The sequence below is a fragment of the Carassius carassius genome, chromosome 46 (assembly GCF_963082965.1).
Source record: "Carassius carassius chromosome 46, fCarCar2.1, whole genome shotgun sequence".
NCBI classification, from domain to species: Eukaryota; Metazoa; Chordata; class Actinopteri; order Cypriniformes; family Cyprinidae; genus Carassius; species Carassius carassius.
The window spans coordinates 16,000,134-16,026,553 of NC_081800.1; the positions used below are offsets into that span (position 1 = coordinate 16,000,134).

A 26,420-nucleotide genomic window follows, 5' to 3' on the forward strand; every position below is an offset into this window, starting at 1 on the left:
TCAATTTTTATTTTTAAAAAACTTAAAAATCAGAGTAATTGAACCATATTATAGTCTTATAAACTAATGCAAATAGCCTACCACGGTATCGTATTTTCTATCACACGCAGTGGCTACAGCAAGTTTTCATCACGACATGAATAACAACCAATGAGAAGAAAAAAACTAAACTGACCAATCAGAGTGGACATGTAATATATATATAATAATATAATATATAATATGATAAGACATAAAATAACTTTTAAAGTGGGGGAGGCTGTCATGGACAGAGGTAATGAATGTGTTTTAGTCTGTTTTTATACAGACTGTTTTATTTCTCTATGCTATGGTTTTAGTGCTGGCACCTTGGCTGGTTTAGGTCTGTCATTGATAAATAAAGATAACAATAAAACCGCCAGTAGGTGGCAGCAAATCCCTGTTTTAATAAATTATTTATTGAATCATTCAAATCAAACGATTCGTTCAAAAGACGTTCAACGAGTGAAACAAGTGAAACGATTCCATATGGACCGTTGAATCACTGGCCGACATGATTCATTCAAAAACAGATTCATTCACAGAATGAAACACCGCATTGCTATACGTAAGGAATAATTGACGACGGGCGTCAATTATTCCGCTTATACTACGGTTTCCACACCTCAAGACATCGATCAGATTATATATTTAAAGCTATTCGTCCGGTTTTTGTACTTAAATCGCTATTGTGAGTATTTCTTCCGCATCTATTGGGCTAGTTCCAAAACGTAATTTTAAACCTGGTAATGGAGGCTTGAGCTGTTGATAGCATTCTAATGCAGTTATTAGGCTACTTAAGTTATTATACAGAGACAGAAAGAGAGAGAGAGCTTGTGTGAACTTAACTTACATCTTTGCGTCTCTAAACAGCGATGTCTCAATCAGATTCAAGCATTCAACGGCCCCGTAGTAGGCTATAAACTGTTGTATACAATTCTTAACATATTTATATGCTGATATTCAGAAAAGTACATTGCTTGTGGAATTAATATAAAGCATAAAAACTCATAAATACATGTTTTTTTTCACTGCTTGAAATATAAGGGCATTCTGACTGCATTCCATTGGGTTTCATCGCGCAGTGAATGCTTCTGGACTTTTAAGATGTGTTTTTGTTTGTTTTCTTGTCATACTTTTTTGTTGACATACTCGTCTTCTCTCCTATCTTCTCTCAGTCCCTCAAAGTCACACATTCAGCACAATGCCATTATGTCAGGGAAACGTCTTTAAATTCTATTCAAGAATAAATCCTACCATTTGTTTTCTTTTATTTTTAAAGAACTTCGAAAGTTGTGCTTGAACCTTTTTGCACGAAATTTTTGGAAACGTGCTTCTACTTATTGCAGTTTGTTACAATACCGAGTTATGATTGGCCAATCGCCTTTATTTAGCTCGTAAATTATCATAAGTAGAGAATTTTAACATTTAATTCACACGATAAATTTTACATAATACACTATATTATTAATCTAAAGTTCGGGGGGCGTGGTTTCACTGGGGGATGCTTTTTGTAATTTCAATTCCTGGGTAAACCTAGTCTATAGGGGGGGGGGGGGGGTGCAATTTTTTTATTAGTCGATCAGTAGGCTAGGCTATTTATTTACAGCCTCGTTGTAATATTTTCTAAGATAGTCATTATCAAAACCGGTCAGTATTTAAATTCAATTCATAAATAGTCCATTTTAACTGCCTGCAAAATGTATGATTTTGACAAAGCCTAAAGTTTTTTTTTTCTCTCTCTCTCTCAAGATTGCAAGTAGTCAGAAAGGTCCTCTAACCGCAGCTCATCACTTCACAAAGCATGTGTTTGTGAGTCACAGCTGCTGCTCTAGTTTCTGAAGGGTGGAGAAGTGTTCATGCAGTGATTGGTAAATAGCAGCGCTCTATCAGGCCAGTCCAAATGTGAACATCATAAGAGTACACTCAGGGAGTGGTGAGCCTGCGTCATACCTTTAGCTCTCCTTCTCACTCCTAATCTCGTTTTGGCTAAGTAGTTTATTGTCCGTTGACTAAGTGGGAAAACCCAATGGGAAAGGTGCTACTGCAAAGCGGAACTTTTTGATCATAGACCGCGGATTGACAGGGAACAGGGAGAGCAGCCGAGGAAAAGTTACAGAAGAATTTCGTGGATTTTTATATTAGCAAAAAAATAAATAAAAAAGATTTCACCAATATTCCACCGGAATATCATCCCCAGGCTGTCCATCTTCCTAAAGAGAGGAGTGTTTGATGTCTGGGTTTCCGCGGTATGTCTGAGCTCGACACGATCCTTCCCTCACGAGACGAGACGAGATGAGACAGCAGGTGCTCGCGCTCAGCGCGCTCGTGTTTCTCTGTGTACCTCAGCCAGTAACTCCACAAACACAAGAAGGTATACAAGTGTTTTAATATCGGTTTAATTATATGTATACTCGTTAAATTCCTATATGAAACTCTTGCAAATTACTATAGAATATTACCCCTTATTACCCCCTGGGTTTAGCTCATTTCCACCTGTTTAAATTGAATGAGTTGTTCCATCTATAAACTAGTATGTAATCTCTACCTCGGTAGTTGACCAATAACATGGACTTTTTTGTGTTTACACTATTTATCTGCAAAAGGAAAGCAGGTATGATTGGTCACACGTTTTAAATCACCTTTTTGCTGCTCATTTAAATAGCCATGTGGTGTGGCAAATGCATTTTTAAAAGCACTGTGTAGACATTAATACTCAAATAATAAAAGTGCCATATAGGCCTATATGTTTTGCATGAAGTTTAACCCTAACTCACATTCTAATGTCCAAGTGGGTTTAACTCTAAGTCCAACTCACTTGGACTTTCTAGACATCACCTTTGACCATGACACTATGTTTTTTTCAAAATCAATTATCCTAAAAGGTGTTTAGTTTAACCATTTTGGGTTCCCCAAATCACCTTTCAGTAAACATTTTTTCCCTACATTTTTAATAATAAAGAACCTTTTCCATTTTAAAGTACCTTTGTGCAAAGTAAGTTTTCCATAAACTTTTATTCTAAGAGTGATCAGAACTTTATTGTATATGAAAATTAACAAGAGTGTATGAATGATTTGAGAACGCATGTATGAATGGGATGAGCTTGAACATTAATAATGTGGACATGTCTAGCATAATGTGCCTTTACAGTAGGATTTTGTGTACTGAGTAATAATAATAGGAAATGCTTGTTCTTTTAAATTACCCTCAACTATAAACTGTTGCATGGCTGTGAGTCATGTTGACTTGATATATTGACTCTCATGAAATAATTAAACCAGCTTCTATTTAAACAGCTTCCGACCAAAGGCTATTTTTCCCCTCAGTGACTCTTTGCACAGAACATTAGCTTTAAGAACTATGATTCCTGTGATGGTCAACCCCAATCTCCTATTTTTGCCGCCAATCACATAACGTCACTGAGCTGAACAGAATAAGGTGTGTGACTAAACTGCCATATCATAAACCGCTTTTTAATAACTCCTTTACAACCATGGCTTCAAAGTCCAGCCTATTTTAATTGTGCAAGAGGTTTGATGGGAAGGACTGGACTAAGTTAATAATGTAATCACCTTTTCCTTCCGGTGGGAGGAAGACTGGGAAGATTTTAAATGCTTGGCATCTGCACTGACCTAAAAAAACTCTCTTGATCGTGCAGTATCAAATATTAAGATCCTGCAGATATTTATATAGACGAAGCCTTTTTATTTTGAAAAGTGAAATGCATCACTTTGTTTAACAGATTTCCCAGTAAAAGGAATGACAGAAACTATTCATACTTCCCACTAACCGCCAAATGTATTGGCCTCTGATTCGGAGCAGTCTGTACATGCAGAAGCTGACGTGAATAGGTGTGGATGTGTGTTCTGGAAGTTGTCTTTTTTGTCTCATGTCAGCTCTTATTTCAGTTTGACACTATAGTACTACTTTCATTTCTACTTACTGATCATTGTCTAGTAATCTAGCTTTGCTTTTCCTAATGGATTCTTCCATTCACCGTTCTTCTTCTTCTTTTTTCTTGTTCTATCTGTCATACATGCTCAATCCCTGCCCTGTTTTAAGCTGTTAATGCTCTTTGAACAGTAATCATTGTGCACTGCTGGATTCTATTGTATGTTCCACAGAGGCCTCTGCTCTCTATCTTTGATGCTGTTGATTTAAGGTTACTTGTGTAAATGAATATCCATAAGTGTGTGTGTGTGTATGAATATGCATATGCTATCTAGACAATACCTGACATATCAGCAAATATTTACAAGTCATGTGGGTGTTCACACCTTTACACGTGCATGTCTGTATGGCCTTTTGTATAAGGGTATTTCTCAGATTTAATTTCATCATATTGGATAGATAATAGGGATGCACTGATTAAAATTCTGGCCATTAGAATAAGTATACTATTCAATGTTGTGGCAGGTAAATATTAAAAACCTCTACTAATTTGTCTTAAAAATAATTTTATCCATGTTGTGATGTTTAATATAATTTATGCATTACAATATTATAATGTACAGTATGAAATATGGATAACGTAATGACAAAAAAGAAGTAGAAAGTCTTAAAAACCGCTCTTTAAGAAAAAGTGCTCTCTACTCGTAAAATTTCTGCTGCTGTACAATATATATATTGTAATGCTTTTATGTTCATAATCATTAATTGCTATTAAAATAACGTAGGCCTACTGAGAACAAAAATAAACACACATAAACGTTCATAATTATGTATTTATTACTTTTAGTATCTTGACACTTGCTCAAGCAGCGTTTTGAGCTCAGATAAGATGGTTGTTGAGCGTCCACAGGCGACTGTTAATTTTACATCGGAATACACTACCTGTTATTAACGGAAAAATGTAAATTATCCACCAAATTATCATTTTTGTAAGTTAACAACGATGCCACCTCAGTAAATTAGTCAAATAGTAAACTGAGTTATTGCCTACATAACATATTTTAATATAAATAATGTAGGAAAAACGTTAAAACAGAAATAATAAAGATGTAAACTTCATCTCTCATTCAAACTCGCTCGCTCCCGCTCTCGCAGTAGCGTGTTGAACTGTCAAGTAATGTTCGTTTGGCTGCCTGGGGCTCGAGGATATAGAGCCAACAACTTTTTTTGAGCAAGCATTGATTTTGCGTGACACAGTCTCAATTTGCGGGACGCATGAATTGGGCTTCAAACGCTGTGCGCGCACGCGCTACGCGGGACGGGTGGTCACCCTACTGTAAAGACCTTGTCTCAGAGGAGCACCAGGACAAGACCACAGGAAACAGATGATTCTTCTGCACAATCTGACTTTGCTGCAGCCTGGAATTGAACTACTGGTTTCGTCTGGTCAGAGGAGAACTGGCCCCCCCAACTGAGCCTGGTTTCTCCCAAGGTTTTTTTCTCCATTCTGTCACCGATGGAGTTTCGGTTCCTTGCCGCTGTCGCCTCTGGCTTGCTTAGTTGGGGTCACAAATGGGATCTACAGCGATATCGTTGACTTGCAAATAAATGCACAGACACTATTTAACTGAACAGAGATGACATCACTGAATCCAATGATGAACTGCCTTTAACTATCATTTTTGCATTATTGACACTGTTTTCCTAATGAATGTTGTTCAGTTGCTTTGACGCAATGTATTTTGTTTAAAGCGCTATATAAATAAAGGTGACATTGAAATTGACTGATGAAACCACTTGAGCCAATATATCACTTGTATTGCAGAAACTAGTAATAAAAGGTCACATTTATTGATATAACATCATTTAAGATGTTCAGAAAGTGTGCCTATTATGAATTTGCTCTTTTATCTAAGACAAACATGCAGAATTTGCATGCAGAATAGTGCAGATGTGTAACAGGCACTTCCTGTAAGCGGCACATTTTTATGCATTCCCAGAACACATGCTGCTATAACTCGTCCCCTCCAGCCTCATTCCTGTGACTATCAGACAGGCAGGCGAGTTCATTTGACTGCTGTAGTTGTAAAGTCACTCAGTGGTGTGGTTGTACACATTTTGGGATGCAATAACGTATAGAATGGAGCAGTGTAGAGGACAGCGGCCACCCTTAGTTTATGTCCTTATGTCCCCCTCTCTGGACTTCCCCTCCTCTTGATAGAGAACTACACTCACACTCATCCTATTGTCTGGTTGTATGATCTCAGCCCTGCACGCACACACACACACACACACACACATTGAACCACTGTCAATAACAGCTACACATTAACAGAGCCACACATTTATAGCTAAGTGACAACACTGTGCTTTGTTCATTAATAATGCCTCTCTAGATCTCATAGCCAGATTCAGCCTTAGGCCCAAGACATGCAGCTAAGCATTACATTCTGCCAGTCTCGGGAATATACCATTCAACCCCTCGCAAAATACACCCACAATGCACACTAGGTTCCCTTGGTTCTCGGGCAGTTTCCAGCTCCCAACATTTAAAGATTTTTTTGTTCTTCCTGAGAGTTCTTTGCACACAATTAATATTTTATAGCAACGCTATGATGAATGGGTTTATTGAGTGGGAACACACGCAGGATCACCAGCCAGAACTTGCTGTGTTTGCTTTACAATGTCCTTTTCAAGTCTTTTTGTGTTTTTAAAGGAATTTTCCAAGTCAAACTCATGCCCCATTGACATATTTGTGGCTGGCTCATCCCACCTCTAAGGGCTGATCTGCAAAATTCTGCTCTACTAAGGCAAAATGCCAGATTTTGTCAGAACTGAGTTAAGAAATTGGGTCTCTGTTATCTATGTTGTGATGGACAGGTTTGACTCAGATTCTGAGAAAACACACTGTAGAAACTGATATAAAATCAATCTAAATTAAATAAAAAAAAGATGTGATGCCATTTTCTCAGGTTAGATTGTTTTGTCTTTTTAGAGCAAAACTTGCTCAACTGTAAATGAAGCTCACGTAAGACTTTTACAGCAGAAGTTGTGAATTCAGATGCTTTAACAACAATTTTACTTGTTTTTCAGAATATTTGTTTACATTTTTTTATTATTAAAACTTAAAAAAACTGGTTGATTTAAACCTCCAAAATTTTCAAAAATAATGTTGTCTTCATTTAAAGTTATGGGACTGTTAGGAAAACATTCTTATAACATAAAACTGGTAATGCCTGTTCACACCAAAAGCGATAATTATAATGATAACTATAACTAAAAAGTTTTAATAATCCTTCTAAATCTAATTCTATGGTCTTGTCTTATAAGACCAAAATCTTAAAACTGTTAAAATCTCTTGCAGTGCATGCTGGGTAGCCTCAAATGCCACAGTATAAAAAGTATATAGTATGACAGACTGTCAGTTAAGTCATGTGCTCATGATGAACAATCCTCTGCAATGCCTCTCTGCCGATGCACTGCAGTCCTCTCAAGAGTTAAGCTTAAGGGTCACGGAGACCCTTATGTATTTTATGGGTGGGGTGAAGGGAGAGAGAGACTTTTCTATCAGTTGTCATGTCTCTCTGTCACCTCAGCCAATAACCCTGGATTCCATCTCTGTCTGAAGCTGTTTCCCACTATTATGGTCTTCTCTTTTTAAGTCTGTTTGGGGACTTTCAGTTGTCTTGTACTACATGCTGACCTGTAGCTTCTTGGCAACCTCTGACCTTGCCCTCATTATGTTAATGACCTTGTGTTGTGGCCACTGCATGGAGTCTTTGTGTGCGCTATGAGTGGACGTCTTGTTTGGAACTGGCCACTTCAAAAACACTATATTTGTGCTTCTTCTGCATCTTGCAAGAACAGTCTAATATATTTGTGCTATTTACAGATGATCGAACAGACAATTTAACTGCTGATCAGTGATTTACAAAAGATTATCAGCCCATGTACTTAAATGGATTATCACAAAGAAGTATTCTGGGCTATTTACTACTTAATATGTCTATCGACAGCATAATTTGATTCAGCTTTTGGTTTTGTAAATGGAAAATGCATGTAGAGTAATCAGGGGTTTAGTGCCCCTGGCCTACAGCATTACGTAGCCCCTCTACCCCTATCTATTTATTATTTTATTTCTTTGTAACTTTATTGATAGTTAATTATATCTAATTTGAATTTTTCTTGTTTACATGCCAGTTAACTTTTACAGCACTTTTCTGCTTAAAATATGAATAAGTGAATATGCAAATTCACTCTTTGCCATGCAAAAGGTGGCGCTTGTGGAGCATCAGAATTATAGCCTTACATAAAGTAAACACTGTATTATTACAGGCATTATACAAAGGCAACATGAAAATAAAATGCCATCATAACATTCCTGGCCGAAACTTGACAAATTGGCATAAATGTGGGCTATTTGGTGGTTGCTAACTGCGTTTTTATATTGAAACATTCCGTTCTCACATTGAATTAATTCAATCATAGCATAAAGACATGCACACAGACTTCTTTACTATTGCATTGTGCATTCTGCTTACAGTATATTGGTGGAACATCCCAACTATATGGTCTAACAAATGACACGTAAACTCATTAACAGCATAATTAGATCTATTATTTTTTTCCCCAACAGTTTGCATGGGCACCAAGAATACTCTGAGCTCCACAGGCACCCCTGTACAACACTACAACAACCTGAAGGAGCGCTACACTGGATGTGAGATCGTCATGGGCAACCTTGAGATCACACACATGGAGAGTGACCTCGACTTCTCCTTTCTTGGAGTAAGATCTTTTTTTTTTTATACAGATAAAGTATATTGGTTGATTTGGCCATAAGATAAAATTATTATGTTATGCTTCTCTTCTAGAGTATCCGAGAGGTCACAGGCTACATCCTCATTGCTATGAACCATTTCAGCAGGTTGCAGCTGGACCAGCTCAGAGTGATTCGTGGTAGCAGCCTGTATGATAAGGAATGGGCCCTTTCGGTCTTCCATAATTTTGATAGTCACAGTGGCCTGGAAAATCTGGGCCTCAACAACCTCACAGGTGAGATGAAATGTGATTCAAAAGAATCAAAGAGTGAAAGTGAAAGGTGTCACATTGAGTCCAGAAAAATGACACTTGCATGGAACGTGCCACTGCAGAAACATAAACAAAATGCCCTGCTACTCATTGGTTGTGAATAGTGATAGAACAAAAACTCAAATTTAAATGCACTGAAAAAAAAATAGCTGATGGATTGAAAAATTTTCATTTAAAAATTGCTAGTAAGTTTCGCAAATAATAACAAAGAAACAAGAAGTAACACATTAAACTTTTTTTTTTTGAGCACAAAGACTGAAGCTGTATTTTCTCATTTTTACAATGTGGAAGAGATTTTATCACAAGGATCATAAATGCTTCCTCAAATCATTTCTTTCTGTGGAGCATTTATGACCTATGTCTTGTAAAGCTACCTTCTCAAAACAAAAGGATGTGACAGTGTGACTTGACATCAGTGACTTGAGGAAATGTGTAGGAGTGTTTAGGAATCTGGCACATTTAAAAAAAAAAAATGCTATACAGCTTGAAGTTGAAGTGTTTCTGTGTGTTCTGTAGGTCACATCATTCAAACTCTATCAGATAACTTGTTCAGACTCATTTGAGTTATTAGAAAAGGTGCACTGAAGGGACACATACTATATGTCTTCTGTGTTAGCTGAGCAGTATCTCACTTATCTATTAAACATTTACAAAAACTAGAACAACCCCTATTTAATTCTCTCTTGACAGTAAACTGAAACTTAAAATAACTCTTCACACTCAATGTATTACAGTTAATAGGCAACACTTTAGACAAGCACAAACAGGTGCTTGTTCCCCCTCTAGTGACGAAGGTGAGCATGATTTCACATGTACAACATGTTCCTGGATCAATGTCCTAGTTGATCCTGGAACAACATTCCAATCAACAAATCAGAATTGAGATATAACTTTTCAGGAAATATCTGTTTTAGGCTTACAATCAGGGTTAGGTGCTTCTACACCCTTGTTAATCAGCTATCATTTCACTCTGATTTTGGGAATAAATTACAGGTCCTTCTCAAAAAATTAGCATATTGTGATAAAGTTCATTATTTTCCATAATGTAATGATAAAAATTAAACTTTCATATATTTTAGATTCATTGCACACCAACTGAAATATTTCAGGTCTTTTATTGTTTTAATACTGATGATTTTGGCATACAGTTCATGAAAACCCAAAATTCCTATCTCAAAAAATTAGCATATCATGAAAAGGTTCTCTAAACGAGCTATTAACCTAATCATCTGAATCAACTAATTAACTCTAAACACCTGCAAAAGATTCCTGAGGCTTTTAAAAACTCCCAGCCTGGTTCATTACTCAAAAGGAACTGAGGAACAACAAAGGAAATCATGGGTAAGACTGCTGACCAGAAGGCCATCATTGACACCCTCAAGCAAGAGGGTAAGACACAGAAAGAAATTTCTGAACGAATAGGCTGTTCCCAGAGTGCTGTATCAAGGCACCTCAATGGGAAGTCTGTGGGAAGGAAAAAGTTTGGCAAAAAACGCTGCACAACGAGAAGAGGTGACCGGACCCTGAGGAAGATTGTGGAGAAGGACCGATTCCAGACCTTGGGGGACCTGCAGAAGCACTGGACTGAGTCTGGAGTAGAAACATCCAGAGCCACCGTGCACAGGCGTGTGCAGGAAATGGGCTACAGAGAAGCAGCACTGGACTGTTGCTCAATGGTCCAAAGTACTTTTTTCGGAAAGCAAATTTTGCATGTCATTCGGAAATCAAGGTGCCAGAGTCTGGAGGAAGACTGGGGAGAAGGAAATGCCAAAATGCCTGAAGTCCAGTGTCAAGTACCCACAGTCAGTGATGGTTTGGGGTGCCATGTCAGCTGCTGTTGTTGGTCCACTGTGTTTTATCAAGGGCAGGGTCAATGCAGCTAGCTATCAGGAGATTTTGGAGCACTTCATGCTTCCATCTGCTGAAAAGCTTTATGGGGATGAAGATTTCATTTTTCAGCACGACCTGGCACCTGCTCACAGTGCCAAAACCACTGGTAAATGGTTTACTGACCATGGTATTACTGTGCTCAATTGGCCTGCCAACTCTCCTGACCTGAACCCCATAGAGAATCTGTGGGAAATTGTGAAGAGAAAGTTGAGAGAAGCAAGACCCAACACTCTGGATGAGCTTAACGCCGCTATCGAAGCATCCTGGGCCTCCATAACACCTCAGCAGTGCCACAGGCTGATTGCCTCCATGCCACGCCGCATTGAAGCAGTCATTTCTGCAAAAGGATTCCCGACCAAGTATTGAGTGCATAACTGAACATAATTATTTGAAGGTTGACTTTTTTTGTATTAAAAACACTTTTCTTTTATTGGTCGGATGAAATATGCTAATTGTTTGAGATAGGAATTTTGGGTTTTCATGAGCTGTATGCCAAAATCATTAGTATTAAAACAATAAAAGACCTGAAATATTTCAGTTGGTGTGCAATGAATCTAAAATATATGAAAGTTTAATTTTTATCATTACATTATGGAAAATAATGAACTTTATCACAATATGCTAATTTTTTTAGAAGGACCTGTATGGATAGTGTTAGATTTAGGGGTAGGTATAGGGATTGGGTTAAGTCTAAATTCTTGGACAATAATGTTGATCCAGGATCATCACAAGATGTTGATCCAGGAACATGTCTTACTTGGCACAATCATGGCGACCAGTGATGAACTGCTGCTACTTGGAGAGCGTGAGCCACTGTGTGTATATGTGCCGCCATTTTCTATACATCACATGTTCTGCCTTAAATGAATCAGACTTTCCTCATTGTATACACAGAGATCTTGGCAGGAGGAGTACAGATTATCCAAAACAGGAATCTCAGTTATTCTCCATGGATCAACTGGCAGGACATTGTCAGAGACAGTAATGCTCACATCCAGATCCAGAACAATGGAAGAAGAGGTTTGTACATTCACACTTTGATTAGGTGGTTATTGATTGAGAGTGTGAGATAGGTGAGTGTCATAAAAGAATCATAAAAGTAAAAAAAGTAAAGTATTTGTGTAGAATAGTCACTTGAATATACTGTATGTTCAAGAACCAATGGGAACACCCACATGCTAATGATGTCAATGTTTTGAAACAAAAGCACAAAATGAGATAAAATGAGACAGTACTGGGTCAGAACCAAATGAGGGTCTGGTACTGATGACAAAATGTTCATTTTTTGGGAGAACTATCCCTGTAATGTCAGTTATTTAGATCAATGACCTCTCTGTGTTTCATAGGATCCTGTGATTCTGCGTGTGGAGAGTTCTGCTGGGGTCCACGTAAAGATCAGTGCCAGAAATGTGAGTAACTGAGATTCAACTTTCAGTTTCTTTCACAATTGTCTAATTTCTTTTTAAAAAATCCCAAATTTGTGAATTATAGTGTATTTTGTGTGATACTTTGCAGTTTGTATTATTTAATAAATGTCCTACTGTTATACAAAACTATACTAAGGTACTTTGTCTGTGTGTGTTTCAGTGACAAAAACAGTGTGTGCGCCACAGTGTCATGGCCACTGTTTCGGGACCAACCCTAATGAGTGCTGCCACACAGAGTGTGCTGGAGGCTGCATTGGACCAAGAGACACAGACTGCTTTGTGAGTACTAGCACTATTGCCATTATACCCTAATTGCTCAAGATCTGCCACATCTATTGTGAGAGACGAATACAATGAAAACAAAACAAATCATCATAACAAGGCTTTTGATTCTGATATTCTCCCAACAGGCCTGTCGACATGTCAATCACTCAGATGCCTGCGTCCCTCACTGCCCTTGGCCTCTGGTGTATAACCGACAGACCTTTCAGCTGGAGCCCAACTCTGAAGCCATGTATCAGTACGGTTCCATCTGCGTACCCAAATGTCCCGGTAAGTTACGACCCATTATACTCAGTTTACCACAGAGGAGAGATTTACTAAAGCATGAGCCAGAAAATAAATAACCAGTTTCAGGCTTGGTGGATAAAGCATTGTAATTTAAAGAAATTATGTATAATTTTGTTAATGATTGTAAATAAACTGTAAACGAACTCTGGGAACATTGAGAAATAGATTTAGATGATATGGCCCATTGACAGTGCATCAGAACTGCACTGACGCATCCATGGAAGGCCATGAACAACATGGTAAACGTGACAGAAGTTTAAACAAATGCCAGATTTGAATGGTGCTACACCACTCCCCTCACTGTGTTGTACTTTTAGATTAAATTTGTGACTGGAGAGTCTGGAATTAACACTTGCCAAACACCACCTGCGTTGGCGTTGGAGTAAATAAAACACAGGAAAGATTGCTGGTGCCATTTTTAGGAATCGCAACATAATACATGGTTTTAAACCACAATGTATGATTGCTAGTCTTGAGCAAGGTCAAGAGATACCAGAAGTATACTAAAGAAAATTGACTTTACCTTTCAATTAAAAGCATATTCAGAAAGTCACAGCGACTGGCCTGCAAAGCCCCATCACCCAACCTCCATGGGCCAACTCTTGGCTTTCCAGCCTTTCCTTTGTTGTTCCTCAGTTCCTCATACTTTGCTCTTTTCCACTCAAAGGCCTCCTCCATTCGCTCTTCCCATGGTACGGTGAGCTCAAGCATCAGAACGATCTTTTGTGAGTCTGATCACAGCACAATCTCAGGCCACAAAGTAGTCTCTGTGATGTGAGGAGGAAAACTCAGCTGCTTTCCCAGGTCTGCTAACATCCTTCAGTCCTGTGTAGTAAAGAGTAGCCCGGTTGCCTTTTTATATTCTCTAGATGGTCTTTCTACTTCTTTGACAAAGTGAATGGCATTACTGCTCGGAAAGCAGTAATGCCATTAACGAAAAAAGAGAATCTCATAGCTCTTAAGATGCATAATGAAGAGTGCGATTTGAAGAATGGATGCCCTTTTCCTTGTATTTTTGTTCAGGACACTTTATTGTGGATGGCAGTGCATGTGTGAGCAGTTGCCCTCCTGGTAAAAAAGAAAAAAAGAAAAATGGCATTAAGCAGTGTGAACTTTGCATTGGCCTGTGCCCCAAAGGTAAATTGTCCATCTAACCATTATTTAATTTTCTAGACCGCAGAAGCTAAAACCAGTCAGTGTATGTGTATGAGTCTTGAATAAGAGACAATTAGTTTGGTGTCATGTGGTCCCTCAGCGTTTTCTCTTTCTTTGTGTAGTATGTGAGGGAACGGGAGCAAGTCATAGACAGACAGTGGACTCCAGTAACATAGACAGCTTTATCAACTGTACCAAGATCCAAGGAAGTCTACATTTTCTGATCATAGGTATCAAAGGGTAAGACACGCACATAAACACTCTTTAATAAGCTCTTTCAGACTTGAACAACACTGTGTCATAAACAGCCAGTGCCAAATTCCAGACCTTGTAATGTCACTGAAATGTATCTGGCTTAGGTTTTTCACTCTCTTTAACAGCATTTCACATATTATTAACTGATGAATATACAGAGCTGATTGATGAGCGGCCACATGGAGTCCATTACTGAAATTGTTTATGCTAATATCCACATTGTTCTTATTCTGCAGAGACGTCTATCATAACATACCACCTCTGGAGCCTGAAAAACTCCAAGTGTTTAACACTGTCAGAGAAATTACTGGTATGATAATTATTTTAGGCTTAATGATTGCTCCCTGTTGATATTCTTGTTGCTGTAGTTTTTGTTACGTCATTCTGCGTCACGTTGTAACTTGTGGTGTGTGTGTGTGTGTGTGTGTGTGTGTGTGTGTGTGTGTGTGTGTGTGTGTGTGATTCATAGGAATTTTGAACATTCAGTCTTGGCCCGATGAACTCAGTGATCTGTCTGTTTTCTCCAGTCTCACTACCATTCAGGGAAGATCTCTACACAAGTAAGACTGATAGTGTCTAGGAGTATGTGCTTTATATATGTTCGCAGCATCCAATATTAAAATTTGGCCACACATGCAAATTCACATGGGTGAATTATTATGAATATTTCTTACTGGCCATGAAAATGTAAATACTGCAGTATTGTTATTCCAAAAAAGATGTTCTTTTTTTACTTCTATTGTTCAAAATAGATGCATTCAACGTTCAGGGTTCAGATTTTTTAAATGTATTTGAAAGAAATGTCTTATGCTCACCAAGACTGCATATTTGATAAAAAAAAACACACGGTAAAAACCGTAGTTCTGTGAAATATATTTATATTATGCTTTTATTTAAAACAAATTTTTTTAAATTCATTACTCTGATGGCAAAGCTGAATTTTCACCATCATTACTCCAGTCTTCAGTGTCACATGATCCTTCAGAAATCATTCTAAAATGCTGACTTGGTGCTCAAGAAACATTTATTATTTATATTTATTTTTTTCTGGAAAATGTATGTTTTTCAAGATATTTTTGATTAAAAGTTCAAAAGAATGGAATTTATTTGAAATTTGTAAAACTAGTAAATCTAGAAATATTATGTGTCTTTACTGTCACTTGATCAATGTAATACATCCTTGATGACTAAAAGTATTAATTTCTTTAAAAAAAATAAAACAAATCTGATCCCAAACTTTTAAACAAGAATGTATATCGGACAATATTGAATATCTAATTGTTTACACTAATTTTACAACCTTTTAATGCTCACATAAAGTAACACTTTCCCAAAATAAATTAGTCTCAAAAAGTAAATCAGTCTTAATTATTTCTTAATTAAAAAATAATTATCCATTTTTCATAATGTAAATTATAATATTGATGCCAAAATTTACTCAAGATTTTACTTAAGATTGATTTTAGTTTTTAGTATTTTAGTGTATATCTATTTGTTTAGACAAAATGGTATAGAATGGTATATATATTTTTCATTCATCAGTTATCACTGTAATTTTGGACCCTGTGTGTGTGTGTGCATGTGCAGCTCATCAGTCATTATTTTGTGTCATATCCCAGTCACATCCCATGTTCATTTAATCTTTAATGTGTTTGTCTCTCCAGTGTTTTTAATCCTTCAGTGTTTAACATTTGTGCGTCTCACCATTTTTTTTTTGTGTGTTCCCTGTGAAAATATGTTCCTCCCCTCATTCTCCACATGTGCTTATGTCTGTCCCGCAGCCCCAAGAGGTATGTACTCCCTGCAACCTGCAAAACTAACTGTCTGAAAACCTGTATTTCTGTACAGCTCTCTCTCTCAATCACATGCACAAATATTGTCTTTTTCCTGCTGTGGGTTCCAAGTAATGACGACAGTATTCCTGATGGGTTATGAAAAGTTTCCGTTAAGGATAAGTGGGGCATGTTTGAGCAAATATTCAGGGTCATGGACGGTTCATCTACTTATATGATCTGGCATGGGTGCTTCTATTTAAGTTCTTAAGGGAAATCACTGTGGATCTGTCCCTTTCTTCATTCATTCTCTCTTTTTTGCTCCAATTTCTCATTCATTTCATCCTCTCCATTAGGCCCTTCTCTTTGTTGGTGATGAAGATTCCCTCCCTCATGTCTCTGGGTCTGCGTTCCTTGCATGAGATCAGCGATGGCAGTGTGTACATCACTCAAAATAAAAACCTGTGTTACCATCACACCGTCGACTGGAGCCAGATCGTCACCGGTAACCGTGAAAATGACATCAAAGACAACAAACCCCAGGTCAAATGTGGTAAGTTAAGTTTCCCCCTAACAGGAGAATGCATACTACTTGTCTCACATATGTATGCTATTATTTTGTCGTCCATCGTTAACTTGTACACAAACAATCTTTTGCTTTGCATGTCGGTGTTCATGTAAACAGAGGAAGAGGGCCATGTGTGTGACCCACTGTGCTCGGCAGCAGGATGTTGGGGCCCGGGACCTGAGCAGTGTTTGTCGTGCAGGAACCACAGTCGGCATGGCACCTGTGTATCCCACTGCAACCTCTACTCTGGGTCAGTGTGTTTTGTAGATTTACTAAAAGTTCATTGAAAGTTGGGTCAGTGTCTGAAGGACTCTGTGTGTCCACAGAGAGCCACGGGAGTTTGCAGCACCGAACGGAGAGTGCCTTGCTTGTCACCCTGAGTGTTTACCCAAAAATGGGAAACAAACATGCCAAGGAAAAGTATGCAACACTTTCACTTAGCTCTTTCATTTTGTCCACAGGGCCCATTTTGTCATCATCATAGTTATTTTCATTAATTAAAATAAAACTGAAAGAATATATTTTTTAATATCAATAACAAATAATATATATATACACAGTTGTGGCCAAAAGTTTTGAGAATTACATAAATATTAGTTTTCAAAAAGTTTGCTGCTAAACTGCTTTTAGATCTTTGTTTCAGTTGTTTCTGTGATGTACTGAAATATAATTACAAGCACTTCATACGTTTCAAAGGCTTTTATCGACAATTACATGACATTTATGCAAAGAGTCAGTATTTGCAGTGTTGGCCCTTCTTTTTCAGGACCTCTGCAATTCGACTGGGCACGCTTTCAATCAACTTCTGGGCCAAATCCTGACTGATAGCAACCCATTCTTTCATAATCACTTCTTGGAGTTTGTCAGAATTAGTGGGTTTTTGTTTGTCCACCCGCCTCTTGAGGATTGACCACAAGTTCTCAATGGGATTAAGATCTGGGGAGTTTCCAGGCCATGGACCCAAAATTTCAACATTCTGGTCCCCGAGCCACTTAGTTATCACTTTTGCCTTATGGCACGGTGCTCCATCGTGCTGGAAAATGCATTGTTCTTCACCAAACTGTTGTTGGATTGTTGGAAGAAGTTGTTGTTGGAGGGTGTTTTGGTACCATTCTTTATTCATTGCTGTGTTTTTGGGCAGAATTGTGAGTGAGCTGCCCTTCTTGACACCAGGCCATCTTCCAAAAGTCTTGGCCTCACTGTGCGTGCAGATGCGGTCACACCTGCCTGCTGCCATTCCTGAGCAAGCTCTGCACTGGTGGCACTCCGATCCCGCAGCTGAATCCTCTTTAGGAGACGATCCTGGCGCTTGCTGGACTTTCTTGGACGCCCTGAAGCCTTCTTTACAAGAATTGAACCTCTTTCCTTGAAGTTCTTGATGATCCTATAAATTGTTGATTTAGGTGCAATCTTAGTAGCCACAATATCCTTGCCTGTGAAGCCATTTTTATGCAACGCAATGATGGCTGCACGCGTTTCTTTGCAGGTCACCATGGTTAACAATGCAAGAACATTGATTTCAAGCATCACCCTCCTTTTAACATGTCAAGTCTGCCATTCTAACCCAATCAGCCTGACATAATGATCTCCAGCCTTGTGCTCTTCAACATTCTCACCTGAGTTAACAAGACGATTACTGAAATGATCTCAGCATGTCCTTTAATGACAGCAATGAAATGCAGTGGAAAGGTTTTTTTGGGATTAAGTTAATTTTCATGAGAAAGAAGGACTATGCAATTCATCTGATCACTCTTCATAACATTCTGGAGTATATGCAAATTGCTATTATAAAAACTTAAGCAGCAACTTTTCCAATTTCCAATATTTATGTAATTCTCAAAACTTTTGGCCACGACTGTATATGTATATATATATATATATATATATATATATATATATATTTTTTTTTTTTTTTTTTTTTTTTCAGAAAATATTTTTCTCATCTTTTAAATTGAACTAATTAATTACATTTTGACTGATTATTTTTTGTGTGATTCTCAAGTCATTTGGGGCCCCATTGCTTTCTCCCTTTCTCATCTTTATAGATAGTAGTTATGTATCAGTCTGTAAATCCATTTTAGGCATGAAGCAACCCTTTTAAAAACTTGAAAGGTCAGATAAAAGTTTCTGTTCCTATGCGCAAGCCATATCCTAGCTTTTGTAGTCTATAAAATAACAGTCTGCGCATCCTCTTTTAGTTAGATTTTACCCTGCTTGGAGGAAAAGAGCTCAGATTTTGTTTTTACCAGTGCCTATTTGACACATTTCTTATCAACCTCTCACATCTTTCTTACTGTGTATGAGAGTTCTAGAGGGTGTTATGATAATGATGTGAACAAATCTATTTTACGGTAAAAAAAAATCCAACCCACTCACTCTCTGTGTAATGTAATGTCTGCATGTTCTCTTGATTACAGTAACCTGCCAGACAGGCTTTGCTGGCTCTTTGCTTCAGAATGGTTCAACATCACTTTTAACAGTGACTTAATAAAAGAAATTCATGGGAACTGTTTGTCTTAGCGCAGGTGCTTAGTGACCGGAATATTTGTTCTACTAATAAATAACTTATATAAGTTTGTCGTCTTTCTTTATTTGTGCATCAGGGTGCTGATCAGTGTGCAGCATGTTCGAACCTGATGGATGGCCCTCACTGCGTTTCTACTTGTCCTAATGGAGTGAATGGGGAAAAGGGTCAGACCATATTTAAATATCCAAATGCAGAAGGTCACTGTAAGCCCTGTCACCTCAACTGCACAAGAGGGTAAGTCCCGCTAAAACTAAACTAATGTGTCTAAACAGATGTCAGTTCCAACTGATCATTCTAATGGTTACCTGAGAATGCTGTGGACAAAATCAAAAATTCATTGGTGGTTATTTTGTCCCATCACCAGATGCACAGGCCCTGCACTCACAAACTGTATAGAGGTCGACAGACTTGTGAACAGGTTAGTAGCGCCCTCTTCTGATTACAATTAGAAAGTACGAACGTTGTAAGATATAAATATTAATTATGCTTTCCTTAACCAAACACCTTCCTAATAGTTCTCAGATCGCAGGTATAGCGGTTGCTGTGTTAGCTGGTATCATTGTGCTCCTGGGACTGTTTGTGCTTGGTATGCTGTATCACAGAGGCCTGGCCATCCGCCGCAAAAGAGCACTAAGAAGGTACCTGGAGAGTGGTGAGGTGAGCCAATTTATCCACTTAAATACAGTGCTTTTAACTTAACCTATTTGAAAGTAAAAATATGGTTCCATGCATTTTTAAAATACAGTGATTTATCTTTACAATCTATATAATAGGTAAGACCTTTACAAATGAATTCATGCTTGTGTAACATTTTACAATAAGGTTTCATTTGTTAACTTTAGTTAACCACATTAGTAAACACAAACTAAAGATTATTAATAGTTCTACAGCATTTATTAATCTTAGTAAATGTTCATCAAAATTTTTATCTGTTACAATAGTTAATGTCCTGTGAACTAACATGAACGTTTATACATTTTCATTAACAAAGCTTAATAAATGCTATAAAAATGCATTGTTCATTGTTAGAGCTGATTAGTTAATACATTAATTAGTGTTGAAAATTTGAATTTATTGTAAATATACCCTTACTTTTATTAAGAAGAACATATTAAATTGATTGAAAAAGTGACTGTAAAGTAATAGTAAATTAAAATGAGTAAAAAGGAATTGAAAAAGGAAAGGTTTTCATAAAAATATTATCAAACTGTTTTCAACATTGAGCATAAAAAGAAATGTTTCTTGTACAGCAAATCAGCATATGTATTTGTGATATTCAGATATTTTTAACTGCTATAGTTTCCAAAAACTGATGATGGCCACTGTACGTCCTTGGTTATCTATATTATATGATGCAAATTTCCTCCTGTCTCCACACAGAGCATGGAGCCGCTGGATCCAGGAGAGAAGGGGACAAAAGTGCATGCTCGCATCCTAAAACCACAAGAGCTGCGAAAGTGCAAACTTCTGGGCCATGGAGTCTTTGGCACTGTGAATAAGGTTGTAATGACTCACACATTGTTTGCCTTTGCACAGTTCAATCTTGAACTGAGTTACCTGTTCTCTGAACTGTGATTTAAGCTGAAGTGATTTTATCTTCAGGGCTTTTGGATTCCTGAAGGAGACTCTGTAAAAATCCCTGTGGCTATAAAGACCATCCAAGACCGCAGTGGCCGGCAAACCTTCACAGAGATTACTGATGTGAGACACTAGCTTGCAATAATGTATACTCATACATGCGTTGGTTCACACCTTCATAGTGATTTTTGACCTGTCTGCAGCACATGCTTGTGATGGGAAGCCTGGATCACCCGTATATAGTGCGTCACCTTGGGATCTGTCTGGGGACGAGTATGCAGCTGGTCACCCAGCTCAGTCCTCACGGATCCCTGCTGCAACACCTTCGCCAACACAAAGACAGTCTGGATCCTCAGCGTCTGCTCAACTGGTGTGTGCAGATCGCAAAGGTGAGCTGACTGAGATGAGAAATAGTATGTAACACAAAACGTATTGGTGCATAATGTTTATACACAACATCTGTATCTATATGTATCTTTAGGGAATGTATTATCTTGAGGAGCACTGCATAGCCCATAGGAACCTCGCTGCACGCAATGTGCTGCTCAAGAGTGAATACATAGTACAGATCTCAGACTTTGGGGTGGTAGACCTGCTGTATCCAGATGATAAGAAATATGTGTACAGTGAACACAAGGTAATTTACAGATTAAACTTCTGAAATAAGATATATACACTACTGCTGGGTTTGGAGTTGGTATGATTTTTTGTGTGTGTTTTTGAAAGAAGTCCCTTAGGCTCACCAAGGCTGCATTTATGTATTTAAAAACAGTAAAATAGTAATACTGTAACATTGTTATAATATATATCGTTTTTTTCCTTTTTTAATTTTAATATATATTTTAAAAAGCCGTTTTCAAAGGAACAGCATTTATTTGAAAATAAAATATTTTTGTAACACTGTAAAAGTCGTTTCTGTCAATTTAATGCACTCTTGCAGAAAGTATTAAGAAGCCTTTCAACAATAGTGTATAGTAATTAATATAAAATATTTATATAAAGTGTGTGTGTGTGTGTGTGTGTGTGTGTGTGTGTGTGTGTGTGTGTGTGTGTGTGTGTGTGTGACACCAGCTAGTGAAGGGGGTGATCATTTGCTATTTTTATGAGAAATAAGTGTAATAAAATAAAAGCATCATCTGTTGAAGTTGCTGATGTTTAAAGATGGTCTCTTTTTCAGATGCCAATAAAATGGATGGCATTAGAGAGTATCCTCTTCAGAAGATACACTCATCAGAGTGATGTGTGGAGCTACGGTGAGTCTCAGTGCTGTTGAATATCAGGTGTTTGATTTTGTTTAGTTGTTTGAAGTTCTTCTTATTTGTTTTAGGGGTGACTGTATGGGAAATGATGTCATATGGAGCTGAGCCATATGCATCCATGCATCCTCATGATGTGCCAGGTCTGTTGGAGAAAGGAGAGCGACTGGCTCAACCACAAATCTGCACCATAGACGTCTACATGGTCATGGTCAAGTGTAAGGCAAATGATTGACACATTTGGAAAACATTTAATTTTATAAATCTTCATAAGCACATTTATAACTAGGGATGTAAATTGTTCTTTTAAATTGTAATAATGTTTTACAATTTGTTTTTGATTAAATAAATCCAGACTTGATGAGCAGACCTTTTTTGAAAACTTTAGAAATAGTAATGTATCCTAAGTTGTATAAGTAAAATTATACAAAATGTAAAATTAAAAGGTTAGGAATCATATTTGTTTCAAGTGCTTTTTATTGGGGGTGGGGGGCCTCCAAGTGTTCTAGACCTGACCCTGATATCGTGCGTCCTTATTTTTAACCCCTCTATCCTCAGGCTGGATGATTGATGAGAATGTAAGGCCTACATTTAAAGAGCTCGCCAGTGAATTTACGAGAATGGCCAGAGATCCACCTCGATACCTTGTGGTGAAAGTAAGCAATAAAGATTTTATTTGAAAATGTTCACTAGAAAGCAGGTTTGTGATTGCTTTTAACGTTGATTTCTGTGTCATAATGTAGCCTCCTCAGAATTGCTCTGGTGCAGATGAAAGCCACCAACGATATGTTAAAGGCTCTCATTTAGAGGTAAACTTGGAGGACGATGATGATGATGAGGTATTGCAGAATGGGTTTGCTACTCCTCCCCTCCAGCTGTCACCAACTAGAAGTCATTCACGCCTCCGCATGACCTCCTACAGGGTGAGCTGTCTGCAATACACTTCAACAAACATTTCTTCCATGTTTACGCTACCGTTTACACTAACTTTAGGTTCAGAGAGATTTCTTTTTTTGTAATGTTTTTAAAATGAAGTCTCTTATGCTCACCAAGTCTGAATTGATTTGATGCCATAAAAAAACACAGTAAAACAGTAATATCGTGAAATATTATTACAATTTAAAATATCTTTTCTATTTTAATATATTTTAAAATGTAATTTATTCCTGTGATACAAAACGGAATTATTCCAGGTGTCCATCTCACATGATCCTTCAGAAATTGTTCTTACATGCTGATTTTTTTTTTTTTTTCAGAATTCTTTGGTGACTAGCAAGTTCAAAAGAACAGCATTTAATTGAAGTTATTTTTCTCTCTCTTTTCAGGGCACCACAGAACACACAACACTGATAGGCTATCTCCCCATGACCCCAGGGGACGACCCTAGACAGGTCAGGTCTTTCGTATCATCTTATCATGTTGACTTGACTACAGCTATATATAACTTCAGGCTTTCAGATCAAATTAACTTTTTATTATATCACAGTATGAACATACATTAAATCAGGGGTTTTCAAACTTTCTGGTGCTAGGGACCCCCATATATTTTTTTTTATTTTTTATTTTTTGTATGGACCCTTGTTTGAAATCCACATCATTAGGTCACATTATAAGACAGAATGTGAAGTAATCTGTTTGTATTGTTCCCACACAGATGAGAGCCCAGAGCAGGAAGATGGGTTCAGTGAGGACAGAGTCAGAGTGCTCAGAGGGCAGGGGGACCATGGTGGACATTGAACTTAGTTCTCAAACAGGTAGTCTGTACAGAGGTCGCAGTCGTAAGGAAAGCGCCTACATGTCCAACAGCTTGTCTGTGGCCTCAGATCCGTTTTCCTCAGGTCTGGAAGGTGTAGACGAGGACCATTATGGATATGTGTTGCCCACAGAGAAAGGTAAACCAATATTGCACTCGCAGTTTATGTTAAGACATTATTGAGACTCAGCTGCATGCCATTTTTATCAGACAAATCTTCTCATTTAGCTTCCAGAAGCACTGTTCCTTATGGAAGAACATCCAGAAACTCCAAAAGTGCTCTCCCGCCACCGAAAACAGAAGTACAAGAGTATGAGCTAATGAACAAACGGCCCCCTCAGCTTTCTACTTCACCCACAGACAGCACTGCACTGAGCAGCCCATCCACCCCTGCTTCTCCTCACACATGCAGCATTTTACCACAGAAGAGAGACACTGCCTCAACACAAACCGAACAGTCAGATAAGGGCACTAGTCCGTCTGAAGTAGACAGCGTGGAGTCTGCTGCTGCGGCTGCTGCTTGTGAAGGAACAGTAATATGTACTGATGAGACCCAGTCAGAGAGCATTCCTGCAGAGGAAGAGCCACCACAAGACGTGATGGTTGAGTATGAATACATGGACATACGCAAAGACATACATCAGCGAAACAGTCCCGTGAGCAGTCCAGATGAGGTGGAGAGTGACGGCCGAGAAGCGATTTACCAAAATGTAAGCGCAAGACATAGGCCTAAAGAGAATGAGGATTCTGATCTTACTCCACGGCGCAGTGAATATGTGGACATGGAGGCATCTGGGATAACTGACTCTGAGGACAGAGATCAGGCTGATTATCAGAACTTTCCGGTAAATGGAAGCCCCGTTGTGGGAGAGGAGCCACAAAAGACAGGTCTCAGATCCTACATAAAAGTGTGTGCTGGAGTGGAGGTGCAAAACAATTCATTTGACAACCCAGACTACTGGCACAGCAGACTGTTCCACAAGCAGGATGCCGTTTGCACATGATTATTGACTTCATCTGACTATCATAAACAATCTGATGGATCAGTGGTGCAAACAGAATGGACTGACAAACTCAGCAAGTTTCTAAGGACTTATATCTAACATGTGTTTAGTATATGAACATATACATTTATGCTAATATGTCACCAAAAATTATATTTTATTATAGTATAAAATCACTTGTCTTGTTGAAGATTGGCCTACCTCCACTTGTTTGTTCAACACCTGTGGTTTTGTATAGATTTAGGTTAGATTTTTAAGATGATTACCCCCCCCCCCCCAAAAAAAAAGTTTACCTGATTTTTCTCTATCAGTAAAAGTAATCTTTCAAGTTTATTGTCTCCCATACATAATTGTTATTATTATGCGAAAATATTTAGCTGCCACCAGCATTTTGTCAAACTAGAGTAGGACATTAAATTAAAAAAATATTTTGATCAAAAATTTGAAAATTACACTTACATATAATTAGATATAATTAATTATATGTGTGTGTGTATATATAGATAGATAGATATAATTACACACATATATATATATATATATATATATATTATGTGTGTGTGTGTGTGTATGTATGTGTGTGTGTAAGGCAAATAATAATATGTGTTTGAAAACATTTGGTGGTGTAAATGACATTTTGAGAATAAAATGTACTGATACTACTAGAATGTTAATGAAGGTTGTAATTTACATTTATTTAATCATTTAGCTGACGCTTTTATCCAAAGCGACTTACAATTGCTATATATGTCAGAGGTCTCACGCCTCTGGAGCAACTAGGGGTTAAGTGTCTTGCTCAGGGACACATTGGTGTCTCACAGTGGATTCGAACCCGGATCTCTCACGCCAATGACATGTGTCTTATCCACTGCGCCAACACCACCACCCAACAATCAGACATTAAAGGCACAAATGTGTGCAAACTAGAAACAAATGAATGATTTACAGGTCAGAAATATAAACATTGGACAGATTAAGTCTGTGAGACAGGTTGTTTCATATTTTATCCATTTACAGGTAAACCGTTAGAAAATAATGGCTTAAAACCTTTATTTAGAATGTGGTTTATCTGGAAAAAAAAAAAGTTTTGTTGTTAATGTTTTACATTTTATGTGCTTACCAGGTTTTATTAATTATAAAATAGCCTGTCACTCATAGCACAACTCAATCTTCACATGTTGTCACCTTCAGTTTCATGAGTATTAACGGCAACATTGGTTAATTGAATTAGATCCATTCTTTACTTTAACCACCATGAACCACAATAACCTCAGCAAGCTGGTTAAAATGACAACAAATGACACATTTGTCCAATATCCAAAACACTGTCATAATTTCATAGAAACTCATACGTTATCCTGACGATCAAGACAACCCAACATTTGATGAGGTTTGTATTTCAGTTTTTGACAGCATCTTTAACATAGGCCGCTATTCCTCCTACTTACATACATACACATGCATTAAATATTGAAATGGTTAAAAAGCTCGAAATAAAAGACATCTTAATTAACCTTACAAGACCGTCATACCAAAAATGAAACAAAAGTTGAAATGTCTAATTCAAGCGATAAAATGCAAGACTTCCACGAGTTCCCGCGGAGGTCACTCTGACTCTGTCAGTCTAAGCCGCAGGTGTGCGACTTTTATTTTGAAGTGGGGTG

At 37.8% G+C, this 26,420-nt stretch overlaps 1 protein-coding gene across 1 annotated transcript; it reads left to right on the plus strand.

The window, feature by feature from the left end:
* Positions 1-1,881: 1,881 nt before the first annotated feature.
* Positions 1,882-25,015, plus strand: LOC132129189 (receptor tyrosine-protein kinase erbB-3-like). Its single transcript, XM_059540689.1, has 28 exons — positions 1,882-2,392; positions 8,547-8,698; positions 8,785-8,965; positions 11,786-11,911; positions 12,238-12,300; positions 12,479-12,597; positions 12,729-12,870; positions 13,912-14,025; positions 14,166-14,283; positions 14,535-14,608; positions 14,768-14,858; positions 16,427-16,623; positions 16,756-16,888; positions 16,965-17,058; positions 19,242-19,399; positions 19,530-19,583; positions 19,681-19,822; positions 20,546-20,665; positions 20,768-20,866; positions 20,947-21,132; positions 21,225-21,380; positions 21,921-21,996; positions 22,071-22,217; positions 22,558-22,655; positions 22,743-22,922; positions 23,325-23,390; positions 23,654-23,891; positions 23,981-25,015. The coding sequence occupies exons 1-28, from the start codon at positions 2,314-2,316 to the stop codon at positions 24,754-24,756; spliced, it is 4,179 nt and encodes a 1,392-aa protein (XP_059396672.1). The 5' UTR covers positions 1,882-2,313; the 3' UTR covers positions 24,757-25,015.
* Positions 25,016-26,420: the final 1,405 nt, after the last annotated feature.

Excerpts from the sequence above, each read along its gene's own strand:
- LOC132129189 (XM_059540689.1), top strand. The coding sequence starts at position 2,314 with ATGAGACAGCAGGTGCTCGCGCTCAGCGCGCTCGTGTTTCTCTGTGTA. Across the intron at positions 12,871-13,911 it reads CTGCGTACCCAAATGTCCCG|GACACTTTATTGTGGATGGC; the intron begins GTAAGTTACGAC and ends ATTTTTGTTCAG. Across the intron at positions 16,889-16,964 it reads CACTGCAACCTCTACTCTGG|AGAGCCACGGGAGTTTGCAG; the intron begins GTCAGTGTGTTT and ends GTGTGTCCACAG.